This window comes from Prenolepis imparis, unplaced genomic scaffold, assembly GCF_030444845.1.
Source record: "Prenolepis imparis isolate NDT839.2.m4 unplaced genomic scaffold, iyPreImpa1.0 SCAF_12, whole genome shotgun sequence".
Lineage (NCBI taxonomy): Eukaryota > Metazoa > Arthropoda > Insecta > Hymenoptera > Formicidae > Prenolepis > Prenolepis imparis.
Window position 1 is genome coordinate 8,915,215 of NW_028141170.1, and position 23,971 is coordinate 8,939,185.

At 32.4% G+C, this 23,971-nt stretch overlaps 3 protein-coding genes and 1 long non-coding RNA gene across 5 annotated transcripts in view; 2 read left to right on the forward strand and 2 right to left on the reverse strand.

Moving 5' to 3' along the window:
• The window catches only part of LOC145944240 (uncharacterized), a 56,459-nt gene extending 52,456 nt beyond the window's left edge, over positions 1–4,003 (reverse strand). The window contains exon 1 of the mRNA XM_083052478.1: positions 3,639–4,003. Within this exon, the coding sequence (XP_082908604.1) occupies positions 3,639–3,705 (67 nt within the window). The 5' untranslated portion in view covers positions 3,706–4,003. The remainder of the gene's footprint in view (positions 1–3,638) is intronic.
• A 2,138-nt stretch (positions 4,004–6,141) lies between these two features.
• On the forward strand, positions 6,142–7,679 carry LOC145943958 (uncharacterized). Its single transcript, XM_083051878.1, has 4 exons — positions 6,142–6,401; positions 6,513–6,644; positions 7,231–7,438; positions 7,582–7,679. Exons 1-4 carry the CDS (start codon positions 6,142–6,144, stop codon positions 7,645–7,647), a joined length of 666 nt encoding a protein of 221 aa, XP_082908004.1. The 3' UTR covers positions 7,648–7,679.
• A 29-nt stretch (positions 7,680–7,708) lies between these two features.
• Positions 7,709–9,066, forward strand: LOC145943612 (uncharacterized). The gene is made up of 3 exons (XR_014426544.1): positions 7,709–7,789; positions 8,713–8,818; positions 8,911–9,066. It is a non-coding gene; the product is annotated as an uncharacterized LOC145943612 (long non-coding RNA).
• Positions 9,067–21,835: 12,769 nt separating this feature from the next.
• Positions 21,836–23,971, reverse strand: part of LOC145944071 (uncharacterized) — a 91,806-nt gene continuing 89,670 nt past the window's right edge. Inside the window, exon 3 of one of the 2 annotated variants that reach the window (XM_083052084.1) lies at positions 21,836–23,604. In XM_083052084.1, coding sequence (XP_082908210.1) covers positions 23,500–23,604 — 105 coding nt within the window. In that variant the 3' untranslated portion in view covers positions 21,836–23,499. The remainder of the gene's footprint in view (positions 23,605–23,971) is intronic. The other variant, XM_083052085.1, reaches the window with a different exon arrangement.

Sequence of the window (23,971 nt, forward strand, 5' to 3'; positions counted from 1 at the left end):
AATTGTCGATGAAAGATTTTATTCATTATAAAGACTATAATTTTAATGTACAGAATTTCTTAATACATTAAACCACAATTGCTTTTAATTTTATCTGAAGTCTCAGATTGATACTAGAATTATTAAATAATTAATAATTTAATGTTTAAAAAAAATAAAAAGTATGAAAAATAAGAATAAATAGAATTACTTTTATTGTAAAATAAAATTATCCTTTAATTAGATAAAATTTTTGTTTAAAAAATAAAACATTAATAATTTAAAAAAAGAATTGCGGAACACTGACGCTTTTATAATAGCGAACAAAGTTTCTATTGGAGTTACAAATGTTTCTTTATAAATTTCTTTTTATCTCATTTTGTTTCTTTCCTCGATCGTGCTCTTGAGAAATTTATTATTAGAATCTTTTTCGAGGACAATCGTACGATCGAGAGTATGAATAAGAAGTTCGGAATTCGCTCATATGTTCGCGGTCGTATTTTTCCTTTTGTACCGAAGATTCGATCGTACTAAAACTTTCAATGGAACATACGCGGCTGGCCGCAATGGATGCCGAAACGCGTCCAAACGAATCTCCTGTCGATTTTACTCGTTCGAGTTTACTGTACCGAGTGGATATAAGCCTTTGAGAATCTTGCGAAAAATCGTGAACGCGTTTCTCTGCTTGCTACCAATTTCTTTCTGAAGAATTCTACTTGTAATTTCGCGGCATATTTCTCAGTATGAACTTGTGAATTCACATTTGTAACAAGTTTACAATTTCGTGAACGAATCTTTTATAGAATAAAAGAAATTTATAACTTATACTCAAACTTCTTAGTTCTTTTTATTGAAAAATGCTTTTAAAAACTTGAAATATAATTTTATACTTTTTTCTCTATTTTTACGTTCTTAAAATTATAACGCATATAATTATTTTGCAAGTGAGAAGCAAGAGACAGAATAAATTTTAATTAATTTTTTTGAAAGTGTTATAAATTGTAGTTTGTTACCCCTGCTGTTAAAGGAGTAATGTATTATGTCTTCTTTAATAATTATTTTACTAAATTAAATGAAAAAGTTTGTGTCAAGTTTTTATGTATAAAACAGACAAATTAATGTATGCATAACAAGTGATTAATATATATGTATACGAGTTATAATGTATTATTATATAAATATTATAAACAATATATTAAATAATTTTGTAAATAAATATTCATCTAAAACAACTATTTTTCAAAGATATTATGTCTTTTATATTCTAAAATCGAGATATATTTTACCAATTTGCAAATTACTACAAAATTTCACGATATATTATTTCGACGCGAGATGTCTGCTCAATGTCTGAGCTAAACTACTTGCATGTATGTACAATAGCGGTGAAAGAACTCGCGAAGACAGTTGCAAAGTTAGAGGATCGCGTAAGGGCGTAAAAAAGAAAGATCTTGCTCCGACTTTCTCTCGTCGCGATTACGTAATCGAGTTCTTTAACCGGCCGACAAAGAAAGTGGAAAGTTATGGTGGCGTAACTTTTGCGTATCGTAAAAAACGTTCGTAACTGCCTGATACGCGCGACCTGACGAACCGTTTCGTCACTTAAGATCGTCAAACCAACTTTTTCAGCGAAAACAACGAAGACGAAATAGAGGCTGAGAAAACGTGAGAAAGTCATAAGAGAAAGAAGAAATGAAAGACAAAAGATGAAAGACTGACGAAGAAATAAACGAGGAAAAAAACCGGAAATTTTCCTTTCAGTCACTTTTATCGTGCGGACGAAAGCTTCGAGCTACTGTATAAGCTCCGAGAACTACCTGCGCGTGAAAGCACACGGTCAATTAGGTTGGTTTACAATTTCCTGGCCGTCGACAGGGTTGTTTCTTGGGTGACGACGAGCTTTATCTTCGCGAGTTACCAAAAGAAATCCGGTGGAGAATCAAGAGAAGAAAATTTTTTGGTCATTATTTGTGTGTGAATGCGTTATATCGGCTAGCTTTTTTAATCGTCTTATTGTTAGTTTTACAATACGTAAATATTTTCTTCTGAATAATAGTATTTGATGTATATTAGAATGTGTTAAACTTTGCAGTATTAAGAAATGAAAAATATGGAAATTATATACAAAAGAAGTAGAGGATTTTTTAGTATATATCATATATTAAAAAATCCTATTTTTATTTTGTATTTAATTTCGTATTTAATTTTTCTATCTTACAATCTTTTGGTTAATTTTCTAAATCATTTATTTATATTTTTTTCGGTCGATTATAATTCGAAAATTAATATTTCTTCGATTTTAATTCAGTAATTTATTGCTCATAGGAAAAAAATTGATAATAGAATATATTGTTGAAATCAATTACATATGTACATTGCAGCATATGTGCTTGATACATTTGATGAAAAAATGTGGAAATTAAATATGAAATAAAAATAGAATTTGTTTAGTATATGTATATCATATACCAGTACATTTTAATATATCATATACTAAAAAATCCTATTTTTATTTCGTATTTAATTTCCACATTTTTTCATCACGTGTGTCAAGCACATGTGCTATATATATATATATAAGTAATTGATTTCAATGATATATTCTATTAGCAATTTTTTTTTTCTATTATCAATAAATTACTGAATTAAAATATAGAAGAAATATATTAATTTTCGAGTTATAATCGATCGAAAAAATGTAAATAAATAATTTAGAAAATTGACAAAACGCTTGTAAAATGTAAAAATAATTTCTCAAAAGTTTTCACAGTTAAAACAATAACCATATACGTTGATATAAAAAGCAGACATAAATAAAGACAAGTTTTTTTTTAAAAGAAAGAAAGAATAATGTATATATGCATTTAATTATAAATTCTTTTCTCTATGACAAGGAATATTTATGTTGTATGTACACAATTATCTGTAGCGGTTTTAAACGTTTTGTTACAAGTGCTTTGTAATGTATAGAGCAAAGCTACAAGATCTCTCTTTCTCTACTGTTTAATTTGCTTTTATGAATAATGTTGACCGAACTGTTGAACCACAACGCGTGGACAGCTGTCTATATGTTTATTAGCTTTGTGTTTCATCTTTTAATCTACAGAAATACAAGAGAACAGGTAGCGGCAACTTTAGCAAAATTGCCAGTAATTATGTAGTACGCAAATTCAATTTTAACGCTCATTTTCCTCCTCAGTTGGAAAACGCATTATTATAGGTACAATGTGTTTCGTATGTCGCAATAAATTGCGACGAGAATATTATTGTCACAAAGTGTCCATACCTCGGACACTCGGACACAATCATAAAAAAATTTATATTTTTTTGTTGTCACGCTTGAAAGTATATGCAATAAGAAATTAAAAATTCACTGTACTGCACAATCGAATGGAAAATATATAAACGTTATATTATTAATTCGCGCGAAACATGTATTATTAATTAATTAATTATTTCATAAGAAATAAATAATTAAGAAATAAATAATAAATAAATAATAATAAATAACAAATAATTATTAATTATTTATTAATTTCGCCGCGAGATTGCATTGATTAATAATATTCGCGTTTATTAACAACGCGCGATAACAAGGTAGGCATTCATCTTGCGAATAAATGAACATACGTATAAATATCGTAAATGAATTTACTCACCCGGATGGGTCTCTGCCGCTTCATCGCTCCTTCCATCCTCGTTGCATCCTGCATCCTCTCCCTGCATTCCGCATTCCTGGCTCCTCCTGGACCGATACTATGCTCCTCATCAAGCAGTCTCTCGCACGAAGTACGAATCAATCGCGCCTGTTAATTACCACCTCGCGCACTAATTAACGATCATCCGACACGACGACGCCCGTTATGCACAACGCCGATGCATTTCGGTCGAAAAAATAAGAGGAAATAGGACGATCAAGTCCGCCTCGATCTCTCTATATATTCGATTCCTCCGATGCTGTAAACATCGCTGTAACAGGACGAATCCCCTTCTCGACAGCGATCGTACAAATTGACCGAGAGACACTGATTTGCTCGTCGAAACTGCCGATTCGTTACACACGATATACTGGACGGAAAAAAAAAACGACCATCGTGGCCGACACAATATTTATCTCCCGCTCGCGGAAACCTTGACAGAAAAACGATTCGACAGGCGAGTCCGATGATCGCGAATCGCTCTCGATCACAATCCGACTAATTAGCGCAGCGATTATCCGGTAATTAGTTCGACACTGCCGGCACACGTACTTTTACGAGACACTCGTCGAAGATTCACTTTTAAAAATGGCGACGACAAACGCGAGGGAAATGATCGCGACGCGACACCTGTCGATTGAAGTCAGTCACGACAGTGAAACTTCAGTGACGTAATCATGTACAGAGTACATTATTTCTGTCTCGCTCGCTCCACTGGAAATTTTCAAGTCCGAAAAAGTCTGAAAAAGAAAGCAGATTTTCTGTCATTCGAACAAAAGATGTATTTCTTTAATGATCGAGCTAAATCTAGGATCGAGATTCCTCCGAATTGAAGTTAATAAATACCTGAGATTCGACTCCTTTCTTCCCGGCGAGAGAAGCTGGATCATGCCATGTCGATGGATTCAGATTAGAATTCTAGAACAAACATCAAGCGCGATGCAATACTGTCTATGTGATAATGGTAATGTGGTATAATAACGCGACACTTTCGTGGGATAATTGATACTCACGACGATCTGTTCGCCCCATCCACTCGCGACACTCGACATTGTCAGACATCTTGCGAAGGATTTGCGCGGGAGAGAGGGGGCTACACTAGTGAAAACATAGACGGTAGCGCGCGCCCCTATACGTCACGGAGCTGCACTCTTTGTTTTGAGTAGCGTAGTCCCTGCTCTCCCGCGCAAATCCTTGGTGGCGCGACATACGTCACATGTACGTCACACATACGTCACGCACCGTGTCTTGTGGCAACTCGTGTAGCCCCCTCTCTTCCGCCCCAAGGCCCAAAGGATTGTCGTCGAGTGTCGAGCGGATGGATCGCGGCGGTGTGTCTCAATTAACGTGTACGTAAATAGCGTCGCGGTGTGTTCATTCGCGTCTCATTAATAGTCTCTCTTAATATTCATATCGGTTCGTCGAGGTATATCTTATTCGTCGTGTAATACTGTGCGATCGAAGAGGCGAGCATCGATGGCGTCGGTTTCGGCGTCAATCAAGGTACATCGATATCGATCAATTATTTATTGACTCTCGGATTGCTCGAGCTCCGGGGGTAGTATTATAACCTTGTTCGTTTTATAGCTATACTTTTTGCGTTAATTAATGGGCGAATATTCTCAGAATTGGAACAGATGCGAGGAAAGATATAGTCTCTCTCTCTCTCTCTCTCTCTCTCTCTCTCTCTCTCTCTCTCTCTCTCTCTCTCTCTCTCTCTCTCTCTCTCTCTCTCTCTCTCTCTCTCTCTCTCTCTCTCTCTCTCTCTCTCTCTCTCTCTCTCTCTCTCTCTCTCTCTCTCTCTCTCACCCTCTCACTCTCTCTCTCCCCCCCCCCTCTCTCTCTTTCTTTCTCTCTCTTTCTCTCTCTCTCTTTCTTTCTCTCTCTTTCTCTCTCTTTCTTTCTCTCTCTTTCTCTCTCTCTCTTTCTTTCTCTCTCTCTCTTTCTCTCTCTTTAGAAAAAGTTACTACACAAGACATAAAGTATAGATAATAGATGTCCCTCCGCTGGACATTGTGAATGCTCCGTATCATTTAATCGACCAATCAGGATAAAGCAAGCTTCGCCCTCCTGATTGGTCAACTAACGATTTGAAGTACTCGCAATATTAAGTGGCGTGCCCTCTACATCATTCGCGACAAGTGGCGCTGCAATTCGCGTATCGGCGGAAGTTGCCGCGAAGTATAGTACAAGAATCGAGATTTTGCTTGCGATTATCGAAAGCGTCCGCGACCGTTAATCCTTCGTCGAAAAGTGTCGTGTGCAACAACGACGGTGGGCGAATTGCTACGTTTCGCGTGATTTATTCGCCGAAAACGTGTCGGGAGAGTGCGATAAACATCGGGAATGTCGTATATAAAGTAACGCGCGCGAGTGTTTCGCGAATTACTTGTTCGGGGCGAGTCCGGGTGTCGTGCAAAGTAAGGGGCAAGCGCCGAAAGGGTATCAGGAGTGCGATGAGAAAATGGCCGGGTGTCGTATGCAAAGTAGCGAGCGAGTAGAGAGTATTTCGCGAATTATTTGTTCGAAGTTCGAGAGTACCGTATATAACGTAAATGAGGGATCGCCGAGAGAAAGTCGGGAGTGCGATAAAAAATCCGGGAGTCTCGTATATAAAGTAACGCGAGTACGAATTCTTCAACGGAAATTCGTCTTCTCCAGGAGCTGCCGCGTCTCTCTTCGGGTCGCCTGCGAGCTAGACAATCGACACGTTGATAACGAAAAGTGTGTAATACACGTCTTTTGATTTTATGTTTTTTTAAATTTTATTTTCTATTTATTTTAATTTTTATTTATACAAAGGATTTTTTAAAATAATTTTTTTATCTGTAACAGAACTGGGATGCAGAAAGAAGACGGTGGCAGTGGATTACTTATTCGGAGTGACTCCGGAAGTGCTGTGCAAAATAACGATCGCCGAAAGGACATCGGAAATGCGATAAAAAATCCGGGAGTGTCGTATATAAGGTAACGCAAGTGCGAATTCTTCAACGGAAATTCGTCTTCTCCAGGAGCTGCCGCGTCTCTCTTCAGGCCGCCTGCGAGCTAAGACAACACTGAGAGAATTTTCTCTTCAAATTTACCCTGAAAATCTTGGAAATCATGGGACAATATGGTACGGAAAGGCTTTTATGAGAATTTCTTTGATTAATATTTATTACAATAAAAATAATATCTATCACAATAAAATATAAAACATGTTTGATTAATTTTACTAAACTGCATAGTAAAATTTACTAACTATATAGTAAAATTAATAAAACATTTTATATTTTATTGTGATAGATATTATTTTTATTGTGATAAATATTAATCAAAGAAATTCTCATAAAATTCTTTCCATACCATATATTGTCCCACGATTACCATGATTTTCAAGGTAAATTCTAAGAGAAAATTCTCTTTGTGAATCGACATATTGATAATGAAAAGTGTGATAATACACGTCCTTTGATTTTCTGTTTTTTTAATTTTTCTTAAATCTTATTTTCTATTTATTTTAATTTTTATTTATACAAAGAATTTAAAAAAATAATTTTTTTATCTGTAACAGAACTGTGATGCAGAAAGAAGACAGCGGATTACTTATTCCGAGCGACTCTGGAAGTGTCGTGCAAAATAACGAGCGATCGCCGAAAGGACATCGAGAATGCGATAAAAAATCCAGGAGTATCGTATATAAGGTAACGCGAGTGCGAATTCTTCAACGGAAATTCGTCTTCTCCAGGAGCTGCTGCGTCTCTCTTTGGGTTACTTGCGAGGTAAGACAATCGACATATTGAAAACAAAAAGTGTTATAATATACGTCTTTTAATTTTTTCTTTTTTAAAATTTTATTATTTATTTATTTTAATCTTTATTTATATAAAGGATTTAAAAAAATAGTTAATTTTATCTGTAACAGGTCGCAGAAAAAAGACAGTGGCAGCGGATTATTTATTCTGAACGACTCCGGGAGTGCTGTGCATAATAACGGGCGATCGCCGAAAGGACGTTGGAAATGCGATAAGAACTCCGAGAGTGTCGTATATAAAGTAATGCGATTGTGAGTTCTTCAACGGAAATTCATCTTCTCCAGGAGCTGCCGCGTCTCTCTTCAGGCCGCCTGTGAAGTAAGACAATCGACATATTGATAACAAAAAGTGTGATAATATACGTTTTTTATTTTTTATTTCTTTTTAAATTTTTTTAACAACTACACAGAGAATTTTTTCGTAAAATTTACCTTGAAAATCATGGTAATCGTGGGACAATATGGTATGGAAAGAATTTTATGAGAATTTCTTTGATTAATACTTATCACAATAAAAATAATAATATCTATCAAAATAAAATATAAAACATGTTTGATTAATTTTACTAAACTGCATAATAAAATTAATCAAACATATTTTATATTTTATTATAATAGATGTTATTATTTTTATTGTGATAAATATTAATCAGAGAAATTCTTATAAAATTCTTTCCATGCCATATTGTCCCACGATAATCATGATTTTCATAGTAAATTTTAAGAGAAAATTCTCTCTGTGTAGAACAACACAAGCGCGCATTACGCGCGCGTTTTTTCTCGATTTTATATAAAAAAGATATTTTTATAACTTCTTGTTTAACTTTATTAATATTATAATAAACTTGATTAATATTTTTTGACAAAAATCATCTGATTAAAGCGTTAATTGCTAAAATAATAATAGGTTATAAAAATTAAAATATGTTGTAAATAATATGTTATAATGCCTTATCTGCGATTAATATTTTTTGACAGAAATCAGCTGATAACTGTCAAAAATATTAATCGAGTTTAAGGAATTATAATATATTAGTTAAAACATATTTTAATTTTTATAATATATTCTTATTTTAAAAATTAATTAGCAAATTAACGCTTTAATCAGCTGATTTCTGTCAAAAAATATTAATAAAGAAAATTTGCGAATTAAATTTAAAAATAATATGTTATAAAAATTAAAATAGTAATATGTTATAAATATTATGTTTTATCTTATTCTCTATTAATATTTTTTGACAGAAATCAGCTGGTAACTGTGAGTGCTATGAAGGAGCAACGACGGTCGACCAAGAGAGGAGGAGAAGGCCTAGGGAGGCATCGGGCGACAGCGAGGCAACTCTGTGAGGTAAGCAAAATATATAATAACATTTAGGAAACATATAATTTTTGTTATATTTGTTTAAGTATTTCTCTATATATGTATTTTATTTGTTACAGGTCGCGAGTGCAATCGGGGATACCTATCCTGCCGTACCTGCCGCGTGTGACGAGTCGGGATGAGTGTCGAATCTAGCGACGAACAAACGTCTCGATCTACCCATTGGATTACGCGGTCGGGCATCCGCGATCATTTAAAATCGGCGTTCGTCGCTTCGCGAGTTCGAGTGTTTGTCGTGAGACGTTTCTCCAAACACATATTTCGCGCAGTTTGTGATAAGTATCGCAGATACCTGTCGCGTGTGACGGGAATCGAGAGTGTCGAATCTAGCGACGAACAAACGTCTCGATCTACCCATTGGATTACGCGGTCGGGCACCCGCGATTATTTAAAATCCGTGTTCGTCGCTTCGCGAGTTCGAGTGTTTGTCGTGAGACGTTTCTCCAAACACGTATTTCGCGCAGTTTGTGATAAATGTCGCGGGTACCTGCCGCGTGTGACGATCCGGGAGTGTCGAATCTAGCGACGAACGAACGTCTCGATCTACCCACTGGATTACGCGATCGGGCACCCGCGATTATTTAAAATCCGTGTTCGTCGCTTCGCGAGTTCGAGTGTTTGTCGTGAGACGTTTCTCCAAACACGTATTTCGCGCAGTTTGTGATAAGTGTTGCGGATATTCCCAACATTGCGGGATGGATGGCGAAACGGCGATGCATCGACCGGTGAGTCTATTAATTATTTATTTTATTCATTTAATATTTATATATTTAACTAAATGTTGCGAAAAATTAAATAGGCATATAAGCATAAACCTCTTCCTAATTAAATATCGATATATCTCAAATCTTCTAAATCTTTTAAAATCGCGCGAATATACATATAACGGATATAACGGGAATATCGAATTGAACAAATTTTATTTTTAATTTATTTTAATTTTTACTTATACAAAGGAGTTTAAAAAATAATTTTTTTTATCTGTTACAGGATGCAGAAAAAAGACGGTGGCACCGATATCATCGTCCGGTGAGTGAATTTATTTGTTTCATCTGCGTGAGAATAATTATTTATTTGTCCAATGATATTTTTGGTGTCATTGCGTTTAACTGTTTGCAATTCCAACATGTGTCATTTTGCGTTGGTTGCTCTTTCTCTCGAATTTAATAAAAAACATTTATTTAATTATATTTTATTTTATAATATGTTATATATGAAATTCTATCTTTCTCGCGAACTTTGACTGTATCAATCAAATAAAACAAATTTCAAAAATTTTATTAACGTTAACACGTTATTCTCAAGCAGATTTATTAAATTTATTGAATTTTTTCACGTTTATTTGAATTTTACATGTGTCTGATAAAATCGTATTAAAATATATTTTAAATAAATTTCGGTTTCTTTGATATTATTGTATGATGCGATAAATATCTTTGTCGGATTTTCTCAAATGCTATTTTTTCCTCTCACTCTTTTTGAACGCATATTTTCCATAAATTCTAATTTATTACAGCAAGATATCATATGAATGATTTCTTTTAATTATAAATACTATACCGAAATTTTGTTATAATCAAAATAGATTTTTTTTCAAAAGAAAAACGATAATAATAAAATAAGTAAATAAATATAAATTACTCGTGAAGAAAATCTTGCGCAGCATTAATCGAGAGTGAAACGACAGAATATTCTAATCGATGTCGATTATCTTTGCATAGGAAATTAGCACGATTACAAAATAAGAGAACAGTCGTTGATTGTATGATCGATTTTAACAGGGGGAAAAAAAACCAAAAAACAGAATGGCTCTTCTCAGTCGAGATGAATTTTTCAGAATCCGTTTCGCGAGTGTGTGTGTTGCTTTTTCGTCGCTCGTTGTTTTATTTTCGAACGCGGCACGCGGTGGCGTTTGCCGGCAGGATCGTGATGATTTACCGCGCGTAGATCTCGAACGCGACGCGGGATCCAATTCGCGTGTACGAGTGAGAATAAAATAAATAGCTATACGCGCTCGCGATGAAAATTTTCGTCGGGACGAAATTCCAGTCGAGCCGAGTCGAGCCGAACGTGACGCGCCTCCCTTTTGTTCCTGGCCGTTATCGGGCGCAAAACGCTAGGAAGGACCTACGCGACGATTTATCGTCCCGCTGCGTATCCATTTTATTTCCGCGCCGTTCAACGAAATATATATATATATGTGTATATGTATAGAGAGAGGAAAAACTATATTCCGCGGGATTTTCCGGATAGTGTCGATGCTCGGAAAACGTTATGTGATCTCGACATTTAGCCGATTCGCTCCGACTCGCAAATGGATTTCGTTTATAATTAAAAATGCCTTCTTTTTCTCTCTCTCCGTTTTTACATTATAATCGCGATCTGATCAATTTTATTCAAATCATTGCGCGGAATAGAGGTACAAGTCGGATTTCCCTCGTTTTGAGAATTAAAATGCTTTGCAAAGGTAATGAATCGAAAAGAGTACAAGCGATATTGATAAAGTAAATTTTTAAACACGATGAAAATTTCTCAGCCATCTACGTATAAATTGATATTTAATATTTTATTAGTTACACAAATTTATAACACATATTTACTTTAACGAGAGAAATTAGAACATTTTGTTTATTATAAATATTTATGAATTTTTACTTTTTAAAGTGATTTAAAAAGGATTATTTTATTATATATTTATAATAAGTAATACTTCGTTATTCTCTACTGCTGCAAAGAAAAAAGTTGCAAAAAATATAACTGAAGAGTTGATGTGTTAAAATAATTATATATTAATAATTATTATTCATTCACAAATTTATATATGATTTTTCCATTTAATAACTCTTTAAATCTAGTTACGATGTGTTTTACATTATAAGATGAAGTAGATTATATTTTTCTACACATTTTATTTCACAGAGAGGAAAAGATAGTATTTTAGAGAAAACGCGCTTTTTCATAAAAAGTAAAAGGTAAGTGCAATTTGTTGCATTTGAGAATTTGATTTATCACACCCCATTCGCAAAACAAATATTTACTTACCTCAAGAATATATTTTGTTGATGGCAGAAAAATAATTCAGATATAAACCTGAAATAAAATTTTGCCCATGATTGCGTTCTGCTTTCTCGCTGGAACAAAGATTTTTGTTGCCATGCGCAATTTTTATTTTTGATTGATGTGAATACTTAAACTATGAGAATTTATAATCTATTATTAAACTTGTATAATATTATCGCGGCTAATAATCTGAGCGTTGATATATTTCACCGATATGGAGTAAAGATTTAATTATAGCAATTAATAAAAAGAGAAATAGGCTGAGCGTAGATTTAATTAATACAAAAATTTCGAATTTCTCTGTTTTAAATTATAGTAGATAGATATATAGTTGGCCGTATATTTTTATGAAAGCACATATGAATAAAAGTACACATAAATAATTGTAAATAAGAAATTTAAAAAATGTGAGAATTTATGGGAATTCGTAAGTGGATTTCGTAAATAAATATGATTATATATATCTAGTCTCTAAAACAATATACATATACACACTAATATAATATGAAGAACAAAAATTTAAGGAAATGTGAACAATCATTTTTAAATTAATATTGCTAAAATTTAAAAAATATTTCTATATTATGTTTTTATCTTTTATATTTTATATTTATATTACAGTTTTGTATATTTTATATTTCTTTATTATATTTGATCTGTGTTGTAATGTTTTTATTTCAATATTGTGTAATTCATGTATTAATTAATCAATTCAAGCGGTTTTATGAAATAATGTTACGCGCAATTTATACATGCAAAAATATAGTAAGATTATATAGAATATATAGAATATTTTAATGAAAAATATAATACGAGAGCAGTACAAAAATATATGAAAATATTAGTTGAAATATATATATATATATATTCTACATCGATATTAACAAACTAATATGAGAACTTTATTTTAATTTATTTTATATATTTAGATTTATTTTAATATAAGAATTTACTTTTTATATTAATATAAAAATTTATTTATTTAACAAAACTCTTATCTTTTTATAGATTATTATAGATAGAAGAGAAGAGTTTTATTAAATAAATAAATTTTTACGTTATTCTAAAAAATAAATTCTTATAAAATAAATCCAAACATAAAACAAAATAAAATAAAGTTTTCATATTAGTTTGTAAATGTAGATGTAGAAAATCTTAGCAAATATTTTCATATATTTTTGTACTGCTTTTACATATATTTTTCGTTAACATATTTTACAATATATAATCTTGCTATAGTTTTGCATATACATACATATAAATTGCGCGTGTAACTGACATTGTTTCATAGAAACTTTAATTAATTAATTAATATGAACTATACAATATTAAAATAAAAATATGGAAACATTTAAACGAATCAAAATATAGTAAAGAAATATAAAATATACAAAAAAATATAATATAAATATAAAATATAAAAGATAAAAATATAATATAAAAAGATTTTTTAAATAAGTATATACACACATACAATGTATACATATAAGCGTATGTATGCATGTGCATGTTGAGATTTTTCATATTTTATATTTTTTGGATAGGGAGGTAGGGAGGATATATTAATGAACAACAAGACGTGTAAAAAACGAAGAACTTCTTTTTATTACATTCGTTGTGTCATGAGATTTCATGGTAATCATTGTCGTATCTTCGTCATACAGGGATTTGTTCCGAAAGCACCTTCCATTTTTTCACTTTCGATACATTTCATATCTGTACAATCAATTTGATTCGTGGCAGAATTAAATGAGTGAATCTTCAGCTTACTGTTTTCCCTATTCTTCCCTATTTTTATCACTTCAAATGTCGATTCTTTCAAATGACGGCATTACAGAAAAGATTGAAAAATATTTAATTATATCGGTGTAAAATTGTGGTAATTGCGAAAAAATCTATATTTATATTTATCAAATATTTTTTAAAATCATATCTTTCTCTGTTCTTAAAAAATTTAATATTTACATTTAATTAATATACTTTATTTTTCATCTTTTTTATTAATTTTTTATTATATAGTTATTAATATAACTATATATTTAATTAATATAACTTTTATATAATTTATTTAAATAATAATAAAAAATATAAGAAAAAAAACAAAGAATTTTATAACTTTTATATTAAAATTGTTCTTGGATATGCCATCTTTACTTAAAGTTTTACAGAAATATAAAATCGAAGTATCGTTTATAAATCTCAACGTATACAAATGTGATGTAAAATTTTTTTATCTGTTAATAAATCATTTCTATACTTGTAATTGTAGTTAGAGAGCGCACGACGCAGCACCGCACGTTTGTGCACATTTTTTAATATCGCGAAGTGATATTACTTCGATATTGCTTCGATCCTTTCTCTAGTGCGTCCTTTCTTTCTCTTTTTACATTATCCTCGCTAACTTCTGAAGCGATCTTTTGCGTCATATTTTTCCCCGTTCCTTTCGGTCATATATGTGCGATATGTGTACCAACGGATAGTTACAACTTATTCGCATAGGCTATTTGTAATATGTATATAATATATATGTATTTATGTATTTATATATATATATGTATATATATATATATATAATACTTTTTTTCGCGCCACAGAGAGTTTGTTTATTCCCGCCGTCCTACGTATTATGTACACGCCTTATACACATATGTATGTTCCTATACATATACCGAGTGTCTCGATACTCGTATACCGTTTCCCTTTTTTTAAATGATCAATTTCTCAATGAGTTAAATTTAATTTTTTTTTCTTTAGAGTAAATCCGTCATCGATTGCAATCTTTTGTTCTTTAATATTCATTATTTTGATAAAAGTATTAAACATTTTACAAAGAATTGATTAGCGCTTAAAATATTCAACTTATAAATATTTAATTTTCACTTCATTCAAGAGAGAATCTCTTGAAAAGCAAGGTAACGAACCTGACACACTCTGTATGAATATATACGTGCCGCGCATATGAATCTCACCATCTAGATAATTTCTGATTTCGATCTCTTTCATTCTTACACCGATAATAATAATAATTATATAGATAAATCTGAGCCGATAGAAAATTCCGATAGAATCAGTTTATTCGCGGTCGCGAAATATTTGCCGAGATATTAATCCCGGTATGCTGATAATAAATGTACGTGAGGCTCGGCAGGATCTTTCTGATTATGAACTTTCAGTATACCTTCTTAAGGAATCGAGAATCTTCTCGAGAGAAAAAATTCCTTTGAATATAAATATCTTAAAAAATTTTTTTGCTCGCGGGATGCCAAACGAGGCGTAACTTATGCGCGTTGTTTTTGCTCTTATATTGTTTCCCGGGACGTTCTCGATTCGGAGGAAGTCGTTCCTCCTCGTTCGCATCCTGTCAGAATGAAATTCCGTAGATGTTCCGCGCGAGCGTTTCGCAGAAATGTCACCGCGCTCTGATCGGGTACATCGCGCCCCGAGAAATGCTGATATTCGCACCCGGTCGATCGGCGTCTTGGAATTTTCGCCGCGTTCCGAAATTCCTTACGCAGCACCTTACGATACGCTGCACAAGTCCAATAGATCGATTCAATGAATTGCGCGTTTTCTCGCGCTTCTAACTTTGAACTCGCAATATCTTTTTATCATGATAAGATATATATATATATATATATGTATAAAATTGTTATTATATATTATATATAATTATTATATAAAATTATATATTTATTTTATATATATATATTTATAATTATATATTATTAATTATATATTATAAATTATATATAATTATTATATAAATATATAAAGTTATATATATAATTATTGTTATAATTATATAGATAACAATTATATGTATATATAAACACATGGCAAAAGATATGCGATATCAAAGTTAGAAATGCAAGAAAGTGCGCGAATTCATTGAACTGATATTTACAAATTTCATATTTGTTACATCTCGAAACAATTATACAGCTTTTCCTGCGAATATATTTTGCAAAATAAATAATACATTAAATTTCTGCTGAATTCTCTCGCGCTTCTAACTTTGGGATCGCAATTTTTCTTTTTTTTCTGAATTTTGTGCGTATCCGCAGATGTCGCGAATTCGTAATTCAGAACCGGGTAAATTCTCGACACGCAGTAGCGTTTTCGAGACGACGATATGGATTTTCCCGGCGCAGTCAACGTCGCATCGCACCTGCGGGCGCATCCCGCGCGAGCAATTTAATCAGATCCTTCTGATCCTTAACCCAGCTGCGCGCGGTTGGCCTCTGCGCGAATAAGAGAAAAAGGTCGGAGACAGGCCAGCCCGGTGCACAACGGGCTTGTCGGAAACTACAGGGTGGGTGGGAAAAAAAAGATGACGCGTGGAGATAGGAGTATAGGAGTAGGAGAGGCGTATTACCGGGAACAGCTGGGCTCCGTGAGCAAGACTTAATCGCTAATCGTGAGTTTAAAGTTGCCTTACGTTACTTGCTTTTAACGATAAATTACGGCTATCGATCGTGGAACTTAGCGGCTAGTGCGTAGTTTACATATTAATAGTTCGATTAGACGTCTCATTCCTTTCAACTAACGTTGCCTGCATTTTTTCACACGTGTCAAGCTGTATACAGAGCTTCTTATATTATTGTTTCTCACTTCTTTTAATAAGGAAATGTTTGGCTGTATGTATACGTAAAAAAATTTTGTGTAATTAAATTTAATAATTTAATTAATAACAAAAGATTTTTATGTGACAAGCTGTGATTACACATTTTAAATAATTTTAAAGTGATATAAAATTTTAATTGATTCTTTTATATTCCATGTCATATAATAATAAGACACTCTGCGTACGTGTATATCTTTTTCACTGTATTGGTCTCGTAGATCAAAAGCGATGTCGATTCCTATGTGATAATAATATATAACAAGATAATAATAATTATATGTAATTACGAATGCACACCCAATTGTCGGAGAAACGAATTTTAAACTTCTTTTCAGACTCTTCTCTTCGTTGAATGATTCGAATCTCACTGTGAGATATATAATGAAATGATTTAAATATGCAATTATAATATATATATATATAATTCGTGATATTTGATTATCAAAGTAATGGTTACTCATGTTTCATATAGTCCGATAATATATATTCTCCAGAACACATCCATTTACATCAATTTCAGTAATTATTCCGAAAATATATACATGTATGTAACGTATTTATAAATTTTAACGATAAATGCACGTAATGTAACGTAATTGATTACTAATAATTGATAATTAATAATAACGTAATTGATTACTATACTAATATAACAGTAATAAGTAATTTTAATTATTTATATTGTGCACTGTATTATGTCAGTTTTATTATTATAATAATTTATATGACGATTGCAAAAAAGTCTTAAGATTCGCGAATTTCTAAAAAATTTAACTCTCTTTCTCTCTCTCTTTAACTTGAGCATAAGAATGAAGCAACGAAATCGGATAATTCTTTTCTCGTTTGTCTGATTTTGCGACAGACAGTAGACGGCGGAACAAAGAACTACCACCAGAAAGGGGTGGACGAGCCGTCGCGAACGGTGGCGGCAACCGATTATCCGTAATCGTCGAGCGGCAAAACGCGAGAAAGGGAAGTTAACGTGCCTTTAATTAATTCCATGAAACTTTCTGATCGGCTGATAAAAAAGTCGAGTCGGCCCAAGTTGGAGCGTGAAGAAGGGTGTCGGGGATTGAATTTCAGTTAGATATTCTTGGGTTCTGAGCTCGATGTTCCCAACGACGAGATTTTCCTATTTCACATTTTGCGGATGACGGATATCGCGTCACGTCAGTGTCATGAAAAGCCTTTGCCATTTATGAAACAAAAATACGAAATATGTTATCCTTATATAAAAGGAATAGTTTTCAGATGAAAATGATACGAATTTATGATATATTAATAATTTATGTTATAATAATTCATATTTAAAGTAATATTTTAGAGTATTTATGTAAATTAAATATCATATTTGTATATAAAACCATTTTTTCATTTTTAGTTCTTTATTTTAGTTGAGCAAAAACGTTTTCTCTTACGATCTTTAATTGCATTTAAAACATTGAGAAATGTTGTAAATGTCTTTTCTCTCTTATTGTTTTGTAAAGTTATTTTAAAATTATAATAATATCATTGCAGGTTTTTCGTGACATTTTACGTACACAATGTAGCACATAAATATAATACTTGAAACTCTAATCGTCTACTAAATATTTTACTTATACATAAGTATTTTTAAATATACGGAAAAGTATAATATTACAATAAAAGTTAATATAGAAAGTTTTTGAAGCAATTTCCGCTGCACTAATCGCAATCCAAGGAAATATTTTATATAATGGAGGAACATATATGACGCCGATTTAGCGTAACATTTCACATGTCTACGATTATGACGACAGGAATAATTTCGCGCGTAATTCGGCTTTGCGATAAATTCATAGCTGCGGTCATGGTCGATGGGCCATAAATATGGAAAGCCTTAATGATATTGAGTACTGTGGCTGATCGGTTAACCGCCTTTACCGCTCGTGGTCTCCCACGCAGAGCGGAAGCCGCGTTGCGCGCGCGAGCAATGTGCGAAATTTCCGCGCAATTGTTTCCCAGTCCGCGTTTGCGGCTGTTTCGAGATTCCAATATTCACGTTCGACTTAGCTTTGAAACTGCGAACGCGTGTAAAGATTTTATTGTGAAAAGGGAATTTTGCACAAGCGGAATTAGCTGGAAAATGCACCGTGTGTCGTACAAGTTTTGCATGTATGAACACGCTCTCAATATTGGAAATATGTTCATCAAATTTGTATACAGCTACTGCATGGATATAACTCCCGCAGTGTTTTTTTCGCCAAGTTACAAAATAAAAAAAAATTGTCTTTTTTAATTGAAGTGAATGGTTGAAATAAAATTCGCGCCATTCTGTACGAGCTGTATACATATGTTTAAGTAATGACTGTAAATGACTGCATTCGCGAACATATCAGAAGTATTTTTCGAATTGTTTTGCAAAATTTTATTTATAGCTGAAAAATACCTTGCATTATTTTTTAATTGCGGGATCACTCTTTCCTGATATAAAAGTCGGATAATTTTAGACATAAATAATCGGGAACTCTCAAGAATCATGGATATATCCGTATTATCGATACGCAAGAACTTTCCGCGACGTATTGGCGTCTATAATCCGTGGTTAAATTTGCACCACGCGGTCGATATGAAAGCATTAATAATGCCGGTTGTTGCGGCCAGTCAGATAAATACAGTTACTACTAGCTACGACGAAACTACTGCACGCAACCGACTAGCATTCGAACTTTATATAGCTTTCGAGTTGTTTTATGTTTTAAAACATATTAAGTTTACTTTGTTAACGGAAGGGACGAGCGCGCGAAGTAACGAACCAGCTTCGGATATATCTCTCTTTCTCTCTCTCTCTCTCTTTCTATTTTCATTGCAAACATTTATTCGTATCGGCATTATTTATACGATCCGCTCTGACAAAAGTTAGAGCGTCGAATACGATACGACTGGTGTTGGCGGCGAAATCGTTTCGTTCGTGGAATCACAGTTTTTTGGGACTTTCATCGGCGGTTGCAATCAGAACCATCGTCAAAAATTATGGCGCGCCTTTTTGTTCAAAGCAACTTTTGCAAAATTATGTCTTTGTTATACGATGATATTATAAATATTTGATCGGAGAATCTGTACAGATTCTCAAGAATAACTAGCGTAATGGATAAGATAATACTGCGATATATTTAGAATATATATATTTTATAGCTACCTAGCTTATGTCAGACGGCTGATTAAGAGCTTAGCTGAATGGCAGACTTTATTTAGTATTCTCGTTCACGTTGAAATGCTGCCGTAGGTCTCTACGATCCGCGTTTCCGCATTTATCAGGAAGGAAAATCGAACTTTTAGACAAAGAAAGCGGGAGAGAAAGAGAGAGACAAAAAAAGAACAACCCGCCGCATGGCCGTTCGTTCTCGCGTTGTCTTTTCATCGTCAAGAATTTAATCGAAACTCTCGATCAGTTTTATTTTGACGTTTTGTAAAATATTCCCGGGAATAATGGTGCTATTCGATACCCTGTGGAAAGCAACGAAGAAAGCGCCGCTACGTTCTTTATGTCGGAACAAACTCGATCGCTATCACTTGATTTTCCGCGCGAATCAGCGAAATATAGTCCGAAACGTTCAATGTTTACTAATTAGATCATTATATCAATTTAAATTACTCGAAACTAAAACTCCGAGGTTTTTATGGTTTTTCTATTTAAATTATAATAGTAGAAATATTTTTTTTGTGCCATAAAATAAAACTAAAATATTTATATTTCTGGATAATATTTTTTAATATTAAATATGCATAACAAAAAAGTTAAATTTAAAAAAATGTATAAGAAGTATAATATCTTCTTATCATTATTTGAGTTTCTTATTTTTGAGATTAAAAAAAAAATTTTTTAATTAATAGAGACATTGATTTGTCTGAAGTTTTTACTTGTGTTTCATATTGTTATGACTTAGGCATCACTGAAATTATGATAATTGGAACGGTTTAATAATTTTTATGAAAAGATAACTATCACAGCCAATCAAAATAATGAAGCCGTAACTTATGATTCTATCCATGAGGGAAATCACAAACAATTTTACTACTTTTGCCATTCTCACGTTTGCGATTCACGCCCAACCTAGTTTTGCATGGAAACTCCAAGTGTCATTATGGAGCAGGCATAGCGTGTAACGAAGCCAATAAAACGATACTAGCTGACTGCGACGTGATTAATTATGACGTATGAGTCACTCGAGTAATAGTACGATTCTGTTTTGTCTCTTCGCGGCATCGGTTATGATATTTCTGAAATGTGAAAAAGAATATAATCTGTCATAATCAACTGGGTTATTGCTAGACGCTACTTTAAATTTTGAAAACACTTCTGAATATCTAAAAACATTTTTTTGAGATAAAGTAATTTTACTTTAAAAATGTAACTAAATTTTTTAAAAATAAAATACATAATTGTTTATAACAAATAAATATCATACATGAAATTATACATGAAATCTTTTATTTGTTATAAAAAAATATAAAATTTTATTTTATTTTATTGAATATAAAACTTAAACTTTATATTTATATATTATATATCTTGAATAAAAATTAATTTTTTTATTGTTTATATGTATATATTTTAGTAACTTCTCATAAATCCATATATATATATTTTTTTATATTTTTCAAATTTGAATTATAAATCTTCGATACGTGTAAATTGCGGTTATATATATTTTTTACTTTTGATTCGAAACCTTTGGAGTCTGTCGAAGCCACTGATGAAATGCGTCATGCAAATGCCGATGTGGTTTTCAGAACATTTCGGCACGTGGATTTAAATATTTCACGCTTCGCTTGCGGTTAAACAATCTTGGGTATCGATATTCGCGGTGTTCGAACCTCCGTATATTTTTCGTAACGTGAATATTCATGCTTTTATATACATATACGTGACATTTGTAACGGCGCGTCAATTTATATAGATCTTGGTTGCGTGGAATTCAATATATAAAACGCGAAATGACTATGCATCTGTCACTGCAAGTATTACAGTATAACCGAAGATGATGACAATCGCAGAAAAAAAAAACTCGAGTGACAAAATTATTATTTAAATGAATTTTACAGTAAAACATTTATTTCCTTTTCCAAAATTTAAATTTTTATGAATTTTATTAGCACATATAAATTTAGACAAAAGAGATAAGTAATTACTTTAAATAAAATATAAACCTATGATTTATTTAAAAAAATTAACGAAATCGATATTTCTGCAAAATAAAAATTCGTAATCTAATTAATTCTATTCATAAATTCGTAATCTAATTAATTCTATACATAAAATAGTGCAGTTTGGAATTAAAATTCATTCTTTCTCTGACTTTTTTATTTTTGTTATAAATCCCGAATTTTGTTTTAAATATTTGAAATATTGAAGATATATTGAGAAATTAATATATTTTTTTTGCTTTAACTTACAGAGTATTATGTATATTTTCGGATTTTCTTAATTTTCTTAATAATTATTTAATATCGTAGCAGACGTTATTAACAAGTAAATGATAGCAGTCGGTCTTTTCCCACTTTTATTTTCATTGTATTTACGGCTTCATTATTTATAAAAAGTAATACTGCTATAATTATAATCCTTTCCGAGATGGTGTGAACTTTGCAAATGTAGCAACACGTGTATTGATTTTTTCAGAATATCAGAATTTTAATTCTGAAAAACTCCCTCGCGTGTACTGGGTGAATCGTAATTTCGACGTTTTCTTTTTTTTTCGTTCGCTAACGTATGCCGACACCATTTCCGCACCATTATCGCACCCCGTTTTCACAGTGCGGCTCTCTCTCCTCTCGCTTTTTCCAGTATCCCTAGGTGCTTCCTTCTTTTCCCTCTTTTCTACTCGTTTCCCTATCCCCGCGGGTTGGCACGGTTTTTCCACGCTTATCTACGCGGCACTTATTTGCCGGGGCTATCTGGAAATTTAACGCCTGCGCCCTCGCCAGAAAGATCACACTACCATTCCGCCACCTACCCACTTACCCACCCACATGCTCGTTCAAAACTATCTCTTACGTTTTCCGACTTCTGCACACACATACATTCACTTATGTTCATTTACTCGTCTGACGACGGAAAACTCTGATCAGATATTATTCTCACTTTTATCCGATCTTGTTACTTCTCATGTAGATACATGTGGATACGTTTATTTATGCGTTTATTAGTTACGTCATAATCGAATTTTATTTTAAGAGAATTATCGCAAAATATTTGTTTATATTATATATAAAATACAGATTTTTAAAACATTTTTATTTTTCCATTATAAGAGCGAAAGATTATGTTAACTACTAACTATTTTTCAAGAGGCCTTTAAATAAATATATAATCTTTTCTCTCGTTATATCAAATTTAAGACAAATGATGATCTCTAATTATAAGTAAAATATTGTTTTCAACAATTATAATGTAAAATACAAAACTGATTTTGTTATGTACATTTAACTATGTTCTAGTTGAAATAAATTAAAATATATTAACTTTTATACAAAAATAAAAAAATTGAATTTTTGCTACACGCATTATTTAATATTTTATAACTGCTTTGTCTATAAATACGGTTTGTAGCGTTGAAAATTAACTTGTAAGCAATGATATCGAGTCGGATTTTCTTTCTCGCGAAAGTGACGCAAAGAGAAGAGTCTCAAGAGGGATCGTTTCGTTTTACGCAAAGTCTCGCGAAGGTCGCGTTTTGTTCTGACTCGTCTCCGCGATACTTCCGCAAATTCTGCCGTCGTCGTGCTGCAACATCATCCGCGCGAAACAGAGACCGATGTCTTAAGCCTAAAGTAGAGACGTTGTCACGAAACGCGCGTCTTAAAGCTTACAGATTAGCTCGACAAAAATCATTTAGAGACGCTCGTCGGATCGTTTTTCCCTTCGGCTGTCTCTCCTTTTTTTTTTCTCTTTCGTTGACGTACTGGATTAGGGAAGGGCTGTCACACATGTCATGCACTACTAGCAGTCGTCCTGGGTCGAGGATGATTGTAGAAGCGCCGCTACTCGTTCCGAAAAATCGCCTGAAGCTGTACCGGAACACTGAAAATATAAAGAGATCGATACCTTGAGATAAATTTAAATATTTTTAGACGTGAAAAGAATTTTATAAAGCGAAAGAACATATAATAAAAGAGAAACGTTGTACTAAGTTGAAAATAACGAAAATTATTTTTGAATTATATTGTATGACTGATTAAATTTAGAGCATTTCTTAAAAATGCGCAAATATTTCGAGAAATCTTTCATTGAATTAATTTATTATTCATATTCTACTTCTCAATTTGAAATTTAATGTTTATAATGTATTGTTTTCTTGAGAATATAATTATTGTATTTATTGAAATGTAATATGTTATTACTTTTATATGAAAATTTGTTATTCTTTAATTACACTAGAACGAACATTTTTTATCTGACAATGAGCTTATTT